General features: G+C 39.9%; 1 protein-coding gene across 1 annotated transcript in view; it reads right to left on the minus strand.

The window, feature by feature from the left end:
- Positions 1 to 11,774: 11,774 nt before the first annotated feature.
- The window catches only part of ctnna1 (catenin (cadherin-associated protein), alpha 1), an 85,005-nt gene continuing 80,983 nt past the window's right edge, over positions 11,775 to 15,796 (minus strand). The window contains exons 17-18 of the mRNA XM_047354519.1: positions 14,423 to 14,557; positions 11,775 to 13,535 (exon numbers count right to left, since the gene is read on the minus strand). Coding sequence (XP_047210475.1) covers positions 13,245 to 13,535; positions 14,423 to 14,557 — 426 coding nt within the window. The 3' untranslated portion in view covers positions 11,775 to 13,244. The remainder of the gene's footprint in view (positions 13,536 to 14,422; positions 14,558 to 15,796) is intronic.

Genomic DNA, 15,796 nt, shown 5'->3' on the forward strand with positions numbered 1-15,796 from the left:
TTATTCAAGGTTTAACGATGCTTACAAACACACCCCCTCTATTTTTAATTGGTGCTGATGCCAAACAGTTTCCGATAATACCATATTTGTCTTGTTCTATTTATAACAAACACACCCCTGTGTTTTAATTGACTCATTTAAGGTATTGCCCCTAATGACGACAACCAATCAGCATCCACTGTTACGCCCCCTTGGACACACCACCTGCTTGACCACGTGACCTCCTGCCCACATGGCAACCACATGGCGCCCATATGGCGCCAACCGGAAATCCCGCCCTCACCGGAAGTCCCACCCACCTGTCAAAATGTTTGATGAAAGGGTGTACTTAAATTCTCTGTTAAGGTATAAAGAGGGTTTCGTGAGATAACCATGCAATGTGGCTGATCTTTATAATGAGAACGGCAAAGAATTTCAATGCAGAGATATTTACAAATTACAAATTACAAAAAACATTGTTGCTAAAACATACATATTTATATATTGTACAGAACACGTGCTCAATACTTGGTTGTTGTTCTTTTTGTATGAATAATGCATCAGTGCAGCATGGCATGGAGAGGATCAGACTGTGGGGCTTCTAAGGAATCCCAGGTGCTTTTATAGTGGCCTTCAACTTGTCAGCATTGGTGGCTCTGTTGTCCTTCATTTTAATCTTCACCCTCTTTAAAACACTCTGTAGTTTCTCTATGAGATTAAGGTCAGAACAGTTTGCCGGCCGATCAAGTACGGGGGTACCATGGTCATTAAAGCGGGTTTTAGTACCTCTAGCAGTGCGGGCAGGTGCCAAGTCCTGCTGGAAAATTAAATCAGCATCTCCATAAAGCTTGTCAGCAGGGAAGCATGAAGTGCTTGAAGCAAATGACATGGCACCTCAAAACAATGACTGTGGGAAGACTCTTCACCCGCCTTGCCTGCTAATGGTGGTCAAAGGGTCCGGTGGCTTTGATTGTATGGCAGTCCCGCTTCTGTCAGTCTGCTTCAGGGCAGCTTTAGCTACAATCTAGCTCACCACTGTAAATGTGTGAATGTGAGTATGAATGGGTGGATGGCTGATTGTAGTGTAAAGTGCTTTGGGGTCCTCGGACTAGATAAAGCGCAATACTATTTACCATTTAGACTTCAAGTAATGTGGATTCATAGAGAAGTGTCTCTCCACCCTTCTTTCAGACTCTGGGACTTTAATTTCTAAATGAAATGTAAACGTTATATTCATCTAAAAAAAGGACTGAGTAACAGTCCAGTTCTTTTTTTTGTCCTTAACCCAGGTAAGATACTTCTAAGGTGTTTCTGGGTCAAGGGTGGCTTGACAATAAGACACAACAGTTGCAGGTCATGTCCTAGATACCTTTGTTTGTGGAGGCTCTCAAAGCTCTGACTCCAGCTTCAGTCCACTCCTTGTGAATTTACCCCAAACTCTTAGCTGTGGGCCTTCGGCTTTGCTTCACAATCCTCTTAAGGTTGAGGTTATCTGAGGTCTTCCTCGTTACTGCTGTACCTTTTCCTACCACACTTTTTACTTCCACTCAACTTTCCATTCTTATTCAGCACTCTGTCTTCAGCCAGGTTCTTTAGCAACTACTTGGCTTAATTACTTAATTACCTACGATCTTGGCTGAGGGTGTCTTTTTATTGGTCTGATGTATATTCAAATGTTTTGAGAAAATCAATGATGGGTTTTCCTTCATTCACCTTCTTTACCGTTTATTCCATAGTGGGTCACGGGGGGGCTGGTGCCTATCTCCAGCAGTGTATGGGTGAGAGGCGGGGTACACCCTGGAAAGGTCGCCAGCCCATCACAGGGCAACACAGAGACATACAGGACAGACCACCTTGCACACACCCATTCACACCCAAGGGCAATTGAGAGAAACCAATTAACCTAACAGTCATGTCTTTGGACTGTGGGAGGAAGCCAGTGTACCCAGAAAGAACCCATGCGTGCACATGCAAACTTCATGCACAAAGACCCACGGTCGGCAGTCAAACCCAGGACCTTCTTGCTGCAAGGCAATAGAGCTACCAACTGTGCCACCGTGCAGCCTGGGTTTTCATTATCGGCAAGTCAAATATCAAAATTAACAGAAATAAACACTTGATATATTATATGTATCTATATAATATGTGAGTAATTAAAATTTCTGATGATATTCCAACTTGTTGAGATGCACCTGAGTACAGTACAGTAACAGTTTCTGTTTATCCTGCTGGCCTTCAGGTAACCCGTTTTGCTACGTTTTTCCCTTTCAGCCGGGGGCTTTGGCATTAGAGGACATCTGTAACAAATTCCTGTTCAAACAGCATCCTGCAGATAAAATTGTTATTAATGTGTCTAATTTTGAACATTGGCGTCCTATAAATGTTAAACTAATGAATACAGGCAGGACAATGTTTGGAGGACCTTGAAACTATATTAAACACATTCTATACCTCTAAGTTTTGACTTTGCACTGTAATTATCCTCTAATAACGTAAAAGGAAACCTACCTTATGTCTAATGTCTTTACTACAAAGTATTCATGTACTGAATAACAGAGCCTCTCTGTGTGTTCGGAGAGTATCAGAAGTCCCAAATATCTGACGGCCTCTTCTCAGTGTCCTGCTGTTCTCTTAGGTCCTGTGAGAAGCAGCTGACATTTTAGTGAGGACTATTTTATTTGACCTGATTGCTCTCTGGCATCTGTGTGATGTTGGTTCACCAGTCCTTTTAGATAATTGTACCTGCTATTTTTACACTGCATAAATGAGCTCAATCTGAAAACATCCAATGACGGACAGATGCTTTAGAAACCTGCTTAGTTCTGAGACTACACCTTTACCTTCTCCTGCTTAGGTCAAGAAATAACCCTTTACAAGCTCATGTACTCTTCTGATTATTTGATGGTACTGCTGTGCAGCTCTGACTTCAGAGCTGCACTTTCCTTACTTCTCTCCATCCCGAGCGCCACTCGTCTAGTTTTTAAAATAACACACATCCCAGGGACCTGGGAGAGCTTACCCTATTGATTAAACTGTCATACTTAACCACTGTGATTGATAAAACTTCATTCAAACATGTCATACAATGACAGTGGTTTGAGTGATACAGCACAACACAACTAGAGCAGAGGGGACAGGTGTGGTGGGGGGGACCAGCAGCTGGGTCTGTGACACGAGGAGCTGCTCAGCGTTGTTGGGTCGGTGTCATATTTGTATTCAAAAACCTCATACAAAGAACACAGCATTGTTTCTCTCTACAGGCCCTCGGCTGATTCAGGTCCCCTGTTTCAGTGCATCAGAGGAGAATCCATCCTGTTATTATCTGAGTCTCCTGTGGGAAAACCTTAATTTACAGAGAAGCAGGGCTCTCAGGGTGGCTGTGGTGGGTCATGCCATCTGGATAATGTGGGAAGAAACAGCAAGCAAGGCTTAGACTTAAACCCATTGCATCTTTTGTGTAACTGCACAACAAATAAAAAACCTTAGCATTATTTAGCACGATCATATTTATCACCCTGACACAATGTCCTGGTTCAGTTTTTTAACTCTTAACAAAAGGATTCCACCAAAAAGCCTTCTGAGGTTTTCTAAATATATTCCAAGTCATGCACAAGTCTTAATAGCTACATTTGTCACCTTGACAGTGTTGCAGAATTGAAAACAGAACTTTGTCATGTGTGGAGAGCACCGTGAAGGGCTCTACTTGAATCCAAGCCATCATCGTTTCCAACGTGTATTGAAGAGATTTCCTAGCCTAAACAGACAGAAAATGCAAGTTAGGTGAAAACAGAGAAAGAAGTAAATGTTGCAAAAAAACATAAAATTTACAATGTACAAAATTATATTAAACAGGTATTGCCTGTATATACATGTTTTCTGTTGCACTTACATACATGCTTTATCCAGAGAAATGTTTCACATTTGTGCAGTATGAAACCCCAGCAGCATAGCATCATGAACACCTGCTTGAGACTGAGCTGGTTGCCTGTCGGCTGTCAAAACAGCTCTGATGGGGCCTCTGTGGATTTAACTTGTTTGTCCAGCACATCCCTTGGATGCTAGATTGGACTGAGATCTGGGGAATTTGGAGGCCAAGTCAACACCTCAAATTCATTGTTGTGCTCTTCAAACGATTCCTGAATCATTTTCTGGTTCACAGCGGGGCGCATTATCCTGGTAAAAGAAGTCATCAGGGAATTCTCTTTCCATGAAAGGGTGTACATGTCAGCCACCATGTGTAGATAGGTGTCAAAATAACATGCACATGGCAGGCAGGACCCAACATTCCCCAGGAAAACATTGCCCCAAGCATTGTACTGCTTCTGCCCACCTGCGTTGTTCACATAATGCATCCCGGTGCCATGTGTTTGCCAGCTAAGAATTGCAAATACACCTGACTATCTACGTAATATTAAAAACAAAATTTACGTGGAAGGCAGGGCCACGTTCTTCCTTTGCTCTGTGGTCCAGTTCTGATGCTCACATGCCCATTGTTTTTGCTTTCAACCTGAGTAGTCTGCAGCTATGCAACAAACTGGGATGCACTGTGCATTCTGACGTCTTTTAATCGGAGCCCGGGTTAACCTCTTAAAGGCTGGATATATTCACTGTTTATTATACAGGAAATATTGTAGTTTTTGTTGTTGCCAAGTAGATGCTGAATTAAAAAGAAATTGTTCATTTGAATATAACATACCCATAGAGAACAATTTGGGTATGCAGCATTCAAATTAGTAAAATTAGACATAACCAGGTATAACACTGACTGTTTGATGGTGCATCTGCATGGGAACACACCAGCCAGCTTTCCCTCCTCACATGCATCAGGGAACCTTGGTGGCCCAGGATTCTGTTGCTGGTTCAACAGTGTTGAACCAGCAACAAAATCCTTTTTGTATCGATTTTGTTTGAGCTGACCACTGCAGATCGGGAGTATCCCTGATGAGTGGCAGATTTGGAGATGCTGACCCAGTCAGTGCTCTACCCATCACAATTTGAGCTAAATCAAACGTCTTACTCTTGGCTGCTTTTTCTGCTTTCATCAAATCAGCTCTCAGAACAAAATGTTTACTTGCTGCCTAATATATCCCATCTACTAGCTGGGGTCAGAATGAAGATAGAATAATGTAATTCACTCCATCTATTGGGTTATGGCTCAGTGTTGGAAAAACCTTTACTATCAACCTAAATCAATGTCCTCAACAACGATTGTCTCTATTGTCTAACATGAAAAATACAAAATCTAGCCCTGATTTTTTTATTTGAAGACTCATGGAAACGGCTACTCTTTTTAACTTTCTGTACCAGCCCAGCATTAACAGGAAGTGCAAAATTGATGTCAGTCGAGTTGCTTTTCTTTCCTCTCCCCCTCTTTAACAGTCCAGCAGCTAACTATATGTTTGCTTTTGTCAGCCTATGAAAATATACAAGCTTTTGTGCTTAGTTAGAAAACGTTACTCTTGTTATATCCTTCAGTCACCACCAGGGGGTGGTTGTGCCATCACTGGTTTTGTACATCTGTTAGTTGGATCGCTCATTAACAATAAGACAAATTGTGTTGAATGAAGAATGCAACAACGGTTGAAAAGGAACGGTATAAAATGGAGGTCGGTGTCGCTGTGATGGCTGGTGGGCCTAATTGGAGGTCAGCCCCCAAACAAAGTTATGCTTAGGGCCTCATTTGACCATGCCATGCCTGTGGTTTTGTTTTATATAGTCAATTTGTTTTTTTTTTTGTTTTAAATATTATGCTCTTTCTCAGTTCCCTGCCTAATTTCCTTATGTTGCTTGCTGAGTTTCAGTTCTGATCTTTGGATACTTTTCATTGCTTCCTGCATTGAATGAATCAACCTAGTATTTACTGCCTCAGATTTTTTCCTCAAATTACAATACCTCCACAAGGAGCCAAAACCTCCATCTGCCAGCTGAGAGTTATGGGACTCCTGCCTGTGGAAAAATGTGAATTTTGTGCCGTATAAGTCTCTAACAAATGCATGCTTCCAGCCATTGCCTATACTTGCCTTATCTTGCAGGGTCGCGGAGCGGCTGGTGCCTATCTCCAGTGGTCATTGGGTGGGAGATGGGGTACAGCCTGGAAAAGAGGCTCTCTAACAAATCATTTCGTGAATAGAAACAAGTTATATTAGAAAACCACCATGAAATTGAGTTACCTTATTTTACATGTTTGCTTCACTCAAGCACCCACAGGCAAATAAATGCCCACCTTTATAGACATGAATACCAGGAGTGATGTTATTAAAACATTTTGTCAGAGTCATCAAAAAAATTATGATGTCTGACTTTGTAACACCAAGTAATTTCCATTATTTATTTGTTTGTTTTATAAGACGTAAAAAAGACATGAATTATCTTTACCCCAGTGTCCTGGAGTGCAATAAAACATTTATAAAAACCTTGGCTTGATTTGTTTGCTGGAAAAGACAAAAAAATAACAAAATAAATTAAGTGAATGTTCTTTTACAATCAGCTGATTGTGACTGGTGTGGACCTGGATGAAGAAAAAACATGCGGCTCTGCTGAGGTCGTAATCAGCACCACATGAGACTGGACAGCTCCACCTGGGGGGAAACAAGGTTTAAAATCAGCCCCCAGTGGACCAGGAGGAGAAATATCATTTAAAGCAGCTGCAGTCCAGAGTGTGCTGCTTCCACAGACATTGGATTGTGTGAATTATTCTCCCTGACATGAGCAACTTGGACATTTAATAAAGTTTAGTTGCTACTAAAGAAGATTTCCATCTGCTGTTATCATTTTCCTTCATGAAGAAAAAAACCTGACGTGCAGACACGGGTAAAACAGACCGCTATGTAACATTTTTTCAGGTGTTAATTTTTTATCCACCTGTTTGTTCTTGTCTGTAATAGTTTCTTCATGCATTGCAGCTTGATCAGCACTATCTTACATCAGCACCAAGTTTAACCTTTAAGACATTTTCCAAAAACAGATGAATTCAAACCAGCACACAACTTACTGTTATGGTACAGAGCTAATTTAAAGGGGCTACATAATTATATATATTTAAGCGTCATTCATTATAATAAACGTAAATTATACCAGTTTGAGTGTTTTGGAGATCTTGTCTTTAATACCTGATCCCAAAGTGACAGGACTGCTCTAAAATGTATTTAAACTCATCTAAAAAAAAACAAAAATAAATAAAATCTACAATAAACCCAAAACATGTAGCATCTATGGTCTTTGAACTGTTCAAGGGCTGTGGTAGATCATGAAAATCATCTGGTAATTTATTGAACTCTAACATTAACACTTAACCAATGGGAAAATAGATGTTATTTTTATTTATCAGTCTTCCATAGCCTCCACCAGGAAGCCAGTGAAGCTAATCTCACTAAAGTTACTCTTTACTAATTCCCGGTTTGTCTGATACTGTATAAAGTATGTGTAGGTGCAGTAGATGGATTCTTTACAAAAAAAAAAAAAAATCACATTTTATCATATTGGTAGACAAATATGCAGAAATTATTTTAGGTTGATATCACATCTTGTGTTACTACAGAGGTCATGATTGGATAACTGCAGAGTCTTACTTCAAAGCCCACACACCGGGGATGTTGGCAGCAGATCCTTCTGGTCCTGTTGGGCTTCTTTGAATAAACGTTTTATTTTGGATTGCTATATAGTTTGCAGGCTAGTATGTTGGGGTGACTGTTGTGTGTGGATAAAGAAGTCTTTATCCACATTTTAAGAGGGTTGTATGATGCGTGTTCCATTTGTCAGTAAAATATAAGACTTTAAGATAAGTAAGGTGATTCCAGGTTTTTTGTGAGCTCCATAATAAACAAGGCTCGCCGGGACACTCATTGAAACAGAACCATCATTAGTGTTACTGAATCACACTGTGCTTCTTCTGCTTTGAGGTCAAAAGCTTTAACACAGCTCTCCACAGTGGTTCTTCACTCCATGCAAAAATGTAGTGAGTAATGACTCATTTAGCTGCGTGGTCCTTTTATTCATGCAGCCCATTTTAGCTTATGTTACTGTTTTCTCAATTTTATGTCCCATAATATACTGTCAGGGGGGTATTATTTATTGCCCAAGATTTAAATGGTTTTAAAAATCATTTATGAGCTCTGTAAAGTTGCACACACTGCCATGTTCATTTCCTTGTGTTTTTCCACCTCTGTGACCCTCAAACACTAAACATCCCAACTTGTATACAATACTAAAGTGCCTTTTCCAAAGGTTTATACCAGTTATACATTCTGCCTGGCTAGAATCATAAACTTCAATTAATTTTATTGGGATTTTAATTGATAGACCAACACAAAATAGTGCATAATGGTGAAATGGATGGGTGGATGATAATTTTAATAAAAACGGGTAGGCGAGCTATGCATTTGTGTTCAGTCTTCCAACCCAATAAATTAGAATACCATTCATTTTCTATACCCATTCAATCATTGCAGGGTTTTGAGATAGGCTGGTGTTAACCAGGTCACCAGTAAATCGCAGTTTAACACCAAGAAACAAAACAAAGGGCAATTAATTGAGGCTGAGCTGGCATTAATGTCTTTGGACTGTGGAATGAAGTCAGAGTACCGGATGAGAAAATACTTTAGGCCTTTGTACAGAGTCTGTGGGACTCAAACCCAGGACCTTCTTGTTGCAAAGAAATGTTGCGAACAACTGTTCTACCAGGCAGTCTGGTCAAACTCCTGAATGGTCTTTGCGTTCTCTCGAGGCCCCATTATCCATTTAGCTTGTGCGCCCTGTTCTACATCACCGTTATATCTTTCACTCAATTCCCATTAACGTGGTTTGACACAGAACTCTGAACAACCAGCTTTTTTAGCAATGACCTTGTATGGCTTACCCTCCTTGTGGAGGGTGTGAGTGAGTGTCTGCCAGACGACTGTCAAATAAACATTCTTCCCTATGATTGTGAAGGTGATGACATGCCTACGGAAGCCCTGAAAGGCAAGTGAAAAAACAAATTGAGGCTTTTTTTTTTTCCTTTAGTGTTTGTTCTTGTAATACTTGGCTCTGCCACTAGAGGCACCAGAATAAAACCACCAGCCTTCACCACCAGCTGTATTGTTCAAACATACAGGTCCTTCTCAAAATATTAGCATATTGTGATAAAAATCATTATTTTCCATAATGTCATGATGAAAATTTAACATTCATATATTTTAGATTCATTGCACACTAACTGAAATATTTCAGGTCTTTTATTGTCTTAATACGGATGATTTTGGCATACAGCTCATGAAAACCCAAAATTCCTATCTCACAAAATTAGCATATCATTAACAGGGTCGCTAAACGAGCTATGAACCTAATCATCTGAATCAACGAGTTAACTCTAAACACCTGCAAAAGATTCCTGAGGCCTTTAAAACTCCCAGCCTGGTTCATCACTCAAAACCCCAATCATGGGTAAGACTGCCGACCTGACTGCTGTCCAGAAGGCCACTATTAACACCCTCAAGCAAGAGGGTAAGACACAGAAAGAAATTTCTGAACGAATAGGCTGTTCCCAGAGTGCTGTATCAAGGCACCTCAGTGGGAAGTCTGTGGGAAGGAAAAAGTGTGGCAGAAAACGCTGCACAACGAGAAGAGGTGACCGGACCCTGAGGAAGATTGTGGAGAAGGGCCGATTCCAGACCTTGGGGGACCTGCGGAAGCAGTGGACTGAGTCTGGAGTAGAAACATCCAGAGCCACCGTGCACAGGCGTGTGCAGGAAATGGGCTACAGGTGCCGCATTCCCCAGGTCAAGCCACTTTTGAACCAGAAACAGCGGCAGAAGCGCCTGACCTGGGCTACAGAGAAGCAGCACTGGACTGTTGCTCAGTGGTCCAAAGTACTTTTTTCGGATGAAAGCAAATTCTGCATGTCATTCGGAAATCAAGGTGCCAGAGTCTGGAGGAAGACTGGGGAGAAGGAAATGCCAAAATGCCAGAAGTCCAGTGTCAAGTACCCACAGTCAGTGATGGTCTGGGGTACCGTGTCAGCTGCTGGTGTTGGTCCACTGTGTTTTATCAAGGGCATGGTCAATGCAGCTAGCTATCAGGAGATTTTGGAGCACTTCATGCTTCCATCTGCTGAAAAGCTTTATGGAGATGAAGATTTCATTTTTCAGCACGACCTGGCACCTGCTCACAGTGCCAAAACCACTGGTAAATGGTTTACTGACCATGGTATCACTGTGCTCAATTGGCCTGCCAACTCTCCTGACCTGAACCCCATAGAGAATCTGTGGGATATTGTGAAGAGAACGTTGAGAGACTCAAGACCCAACACTCTGGATGAGCTAAAGGCCGCTATCGAAGCATCCTGGGCCTCCATAAGACCTCAGCAGTGCCACAGGCTGATTGCCTCCATGCCACGCCGCATTGAAGCAGTCATTTCTGCAAAAGGATTCCCAACCAAGTATTGAGTGCATAACTGTACATGATTATTTGAAGGTTGACGTTTTTTGTATTAAAAACACTTTTCTTTTATTGGTCGGATGAAATATGCAAATTTTGTGAGATAGGAAGTTTGGGTTTTCATGAGCTGTATGCCAAAATCATCTGTATTAAGACAATAAAAGACCTGAAATATTTCAGTTAGTGTGCGATGAATCTAAAATATATGAATGTTAAATTTTCATCATTACATTATGGAAAATAATGAACTTTATCACAATATGCTAATATTTTGAGAAGGACCTGTATAGTCAAAGAACCAATGTCCCCTTTTCTAAATGACATTGTTGTCAAGTAAAATAAAATACAGCAAGAGCACATAAACAGTGCATTGTGTTGTATCTTATAAGAGCTGTATAATATTATCAGAATCGCCATTGCAACATCAGTGTCCAACAACACAATCGCAAAGGAATACTTGAATTATTTGAAAGGACAATATTTCTTTTCAAAAGGAAACGATCTTTATAAGTGTCAGGAAATCATACGCTGCATATCCTCAATATATTTGGCCAGTTGGGTGCACTCCAGCTGCCCTTAATTCCCACAATGTAGCTCACTGGCTGAGATATTAAAGTTCTGAGTTGTAGAGACCTTGTGTTATGGATAAACATCACAATTTTCAATCTTATGCCTTGTAATTTACTGAGAAAATTGATTCTCAGTTTTCCTTAGCTGTAATTTAATAACAAGAAATAAACACAAAAAATATTTCACAATCGAGATGTGCTGATTAAAACTATGAATTACTGATATTAACCTTTCAATGAAATTCTAATTTTCATGAGTTGCACCTGTACATGAAGGTTTGTGATTGAAATGCAAAAGGCGAAACTGGTCAAGAGGTATGACTTGATAGAAATGTAAAGATTTAAAGGAGTTGGAATATTTTTCACAGGTAAATAAAGCAGTGAATCTCACCTGTATTTGAAGAGGTGAAGGAACAAGACATTTTGTTCCAAATATTTTGTCGCAGCAGTCCGACTCCCAGCAAAACCTTCTCAGACTCAGCGGGGCAACACTAAACGAGCCATTTAACGTTAAAGGGGGCACATTTTTTATGAGAGAATTAAAGGCAGCACTAGAGCATCCCAATTACATGTTGAAACAGCATACTGTAGACTGCCCCTAAGTCAGTAACAACGACTACAGGGAGATATGCATATATAATTCATTGTTATGCAACACTGCATAGTTACAAGTGGGGGAAAAGTTACTTGAAAGGGCTTTTAATCTCCAAATATTAAAATGTAAAACAATAGACCAGAAAATCTGGAAAAAATTGCAACACCCTGCATGATGGAGGAATGGGACAAACAGAATGAAACTGCAAAGCAGAGGAATGGACTGAATTTCTTTTATTTAAGATATAAATCAGGCACAATATTACAAGAAATGGATGCACTAACAAGTCAGCTCTCAATAATAATAATAATAAACAAAATCCACAGCAAAGTAGTTTAATTTCACTCATGACTCAGACCGAACAGTAGAACAAAAGATGGGGATACAATCCACTGACTTTCGGTTTCTGAATCCACCTTTGAAAAGAAAACCCATCCAATAACCTCACATGTCACTCCTGCTAGAGTTCAGATGTTATCAGCACAGCAAAGGTTTTATCTCCAAGACGAAAGCAGCAGGATCTCAAAGTGTTGCTGTGGACAAACATAATGCTCTAAAGCAGAGACCTGCATGACCACCCACATCTTACAGCTCCATCTCACTGGTTTCAGTTGGGAAACAAACAAACAAAAAAAACATGCATTACAAATTAAAAAGGCATTTCATTTTCACGTTTGACGTTTATGGTTTTATAAAGATTCGGATATAAAATCTTAGTGTTCAAGGACAAGAAATACAAAGTTTAAAGGCAAACTTTATACTGGAAAGAGAAAATATTGATCCCCTTAAATTGAACGCATTCAGAATGTGGAGATGCTTGGTCTCACTGAGGCAAATTAAGCTCATTGGCTTTACAAAGTACTGACACACAGTCTGCTCATTCTGTAGTCCTCTGGGCTTTTCCACACCCACAGGAGTTTGGAAATCTTTAGAAAGTGGGACTACGGTGAATGGATGTGTGTTCCTTATGCGTCGGTTCAAATAAATGTAGCAGTTATGGAATAAAACAGGATGAACAGCTGACAATGAAGGCGATTTGAGATGAGTAATTTATAAAGACACAAAACTTAATTTCTCATGTGTTGAAGCAGTGACACAAAACTGCTAAGTTTAAAGTTATTAGCTGTTTAAAGTGGCTTCAGAATAATAGTTTAGGTTTAAAGTAGCAAGCACATACAAAAACTGCCTGAAGTTGGTTCTTAATGGAGGAAGCGTGACTGAATCTCTCACTAATAAGTCAGGATTAACAGTTACTGCTTGAAATAAAAGAGGGAAGAAAATTTTGCATAGTTGATATTTGCAGTCTGTCAAAAGAATTATGGAAAAAACCTCACAACCCCAAAGTTGCACTTAAAATGTGTTAGAAAAAAACTACATTATCAATAAAAAAACAAAATAAAAAAACTTGGAATTACTTTCTGTTTCCACCTTTTCTTCTCATACACAGGAAAAAAAAAGTCACGTCCAGCTGGTTCTCCCTCTGACTGCACTTTCTACAGAAGAAACAGTTAATGCTAAAGATTAAAGCAGAACTGGATGACAGGAATGAGGCAGTGGAGGAATACAATGGGTCAACCAAAGAAGCTGTACAAACATATGTCAGCTCTCTGATTTGACTCAATTAAAGGCTTTTTTATCTATGCTAAACTTTTGGGTTACATACTGGTGCTCTCCTCCTGCGGGGGGTTCTAGATGCTATCCATAGCTTTAAACTCGCTCAGAGCCTGCACAGGGTTGACATGCTTCTTCTGAGAGGATCTCTTCACTCGGTTGGTCTGCCCGTCGTCCTGCTTCTCCCTCTTCACCAGCGGCTTCTTCTCTGGAGCTTTCATTCTCCAGGAGACCGCTGGCATGTTGAGGGCCTCCATGTTTTTGTTCTTTTGGTACTTAGTGGAGGCGACATAGGAAGCCTTGACAGTAGACACCACGGCGTTCATCAGGTTCTTGGCCGCTTGAATAAGGGACATGGCACTGTCCAACTGAACCAAGAAGAGAAGGGAGATCTTATTAGCATCAAGCAATTATAAAAAACAGAGGTTGCTATTTTTATTTTGCACTGATGGAATTCATGTAAAGTGAAAACAAAATGGTCATCTCTCTTAAAGTCTTCTGGTTTTGGGCCAAACACTTAAACTCCGACGTATGCGGTGGAGGATCCCTGTCTGGCATGCAAACGTGTCTGGCCAGTTTCAGAATATTTAAAAAGGTCACACTAATTTATTCTGCTCGCTTAACAGCTCCAGAGACACTAGCGACACTTCAAAAGTGTTGGAAGAATAGTCTTCCTCCCAGAAGGGCAAAAATCATGATATCCTGGTCACTCAGGTATAGTGATGTAATCATTTTAAACTGGAGAGTAAGTGGTTATATATTGTTTTAAGGGGTGCAAGCACTGGCTTCGAACGCTGCCAAGTTAGAAGGTAGAAAGGTTAGCAAACATTTGCTGAACACAGACAGGCAAGTTTGAAACATTTCATTTAAAACTGCAAATTACAGCTCACAGAACAAAGCAGTTTTGACAACAGCCAGACTCATCAAGTTCAGATATTTGGAATATATTTGGGCAACAAATAATGCCACTTTAGAAAGTAAACCGTGCAATCAATTGAATCATCTTTTAATATAAAACAAACTCAGTTTACACCACAAACTACAAAAGGTGCAACAACGAAGCTTCAGAAAAACACTGTCTGCTGTGGAAATCTGCAACGTTTGCATCACTTTTCTCTTTTTAAACTGCAACGTTTGAAACAGCATCACTGACATCTGCATTCATTAAAAATGAACATTTTTGGAATATTCTTTCAGCAATAAACAAAATGCATGTTTCATTTAAAAAAACCCAATAATAATTAGCTGGACTCACCCCAGAGACAACCAGCTCTCCTCCCAGATTCTGAACTTCAGCCTTGACTTTACTGCAGATGTTGAGCTGATGGCAATACAAGGCGATGCGCTGCAGGTAGGCGAGCAGGTCCTGCTTACAGGAAGAGTCGGGACACTAGAGGGGGGAGAAAAATAAAAAACATGGTTAAATAATGCGTGGAAACATGTTTACACATCTGAGTGAAAATGTCTTCGGCTGGTAAAAAATGATTGTCTGTGTTGCTTTTGTCACAGACTTCTTCATTCATCTCACACTTTATCAAGATAAGATAGTAGCAGTGTGACAGGTAGACGCCCACGCAATGAAGACGCTCAGAGCCAAAATGACAAACACACACCCACAACCTGCTGTCTTGTCTTCACAAGGTTACAGTGTGATCACTTAACGCACAATGCAAATTGTTCTACTGGGCAAAAAGTGCTGTCAATCAGCCACAGGTGGAGGTATTTCACCAAGCTCTCTGTTACAGTAGACAGGAAAATTAAAAAATGGGTAAACTTATAGACTGTATGTGTCTTTTGAGTGAGAAGAGCACAAATGTGTGAGGATATGAATAAACTGTTGGAGAAACACCCCAGCTTCTCAAACTGAGATTATTATTTGCCTTAATGCTTAATTATGGGGGAGGAGGAGTCTTTATTGAGATTATTATTTATTACCAATACTCCTGAGTTTGGAAACATACTGCAAGAGGGAAGGGGGTGGGGGCCAACAAAATCTTTCACTATAACTGATTTATTTCCATTCACAGTTTTCAAAATTATATCTTTTACCATTTAGCTATTTTTAAACGTAATAGTGTCTGACCATGTGATTTATATGCAATATTAACAGTCCAGAAGTAAAACATATTCATTAAATCATTTCTATATATAAAAGAAGTGTTTCAATGCCATATGACCTTCACTCCTTTTATGATGTTCTTAATGCAATATTTGATTAAAGGCAGTCCTTCCATTTATAAAATATATATATCAACGTTTGACATCAGTGTTGTTTGTGTTCTCTACTGACTCCGTGATGTTCAGACATCTCAAATGTTAATTCCATCATATTTAGCTTTTTATGACCGCAAACAGGTTTGTGAAAGCTGATATAATGTTCTAACACTCCACTTAAAAATCACATAACTGTTCTACTTATATGTAGAGAAATATCTGACTCTGCTACTGGGTTTCCAGTAAACACATAATGAAAGATCTTTGCATAGAAAGCCTTTTGAATTAGCGGGCTAACACTAGATCACATACTCTCTGTACTGATATGACTCTTTGATAATAAACTCACGTTTTCTGGTTCACGTTTAATTCGGTGTGGATTAAATTTACCAGAAGCAGTCTTCAGGCTCAAAAT

The sequence above is a fragment of the Girardinichthys multiradiatus genome, chromosome 23 (assembly GCF_021462225.1).
Source record: "Girardinichthys multiradiatus isolate DD_20200921_A chromosome 23, DD_fGirMul_XY1, whole genome shotgun sequence".
NCBI lineage: Eukaryota > Metazoa > Chordata > Actinopteri > Cyprinodontiformes > Goodeidae > Girardinichthys > Girardinichthys multiradiatus.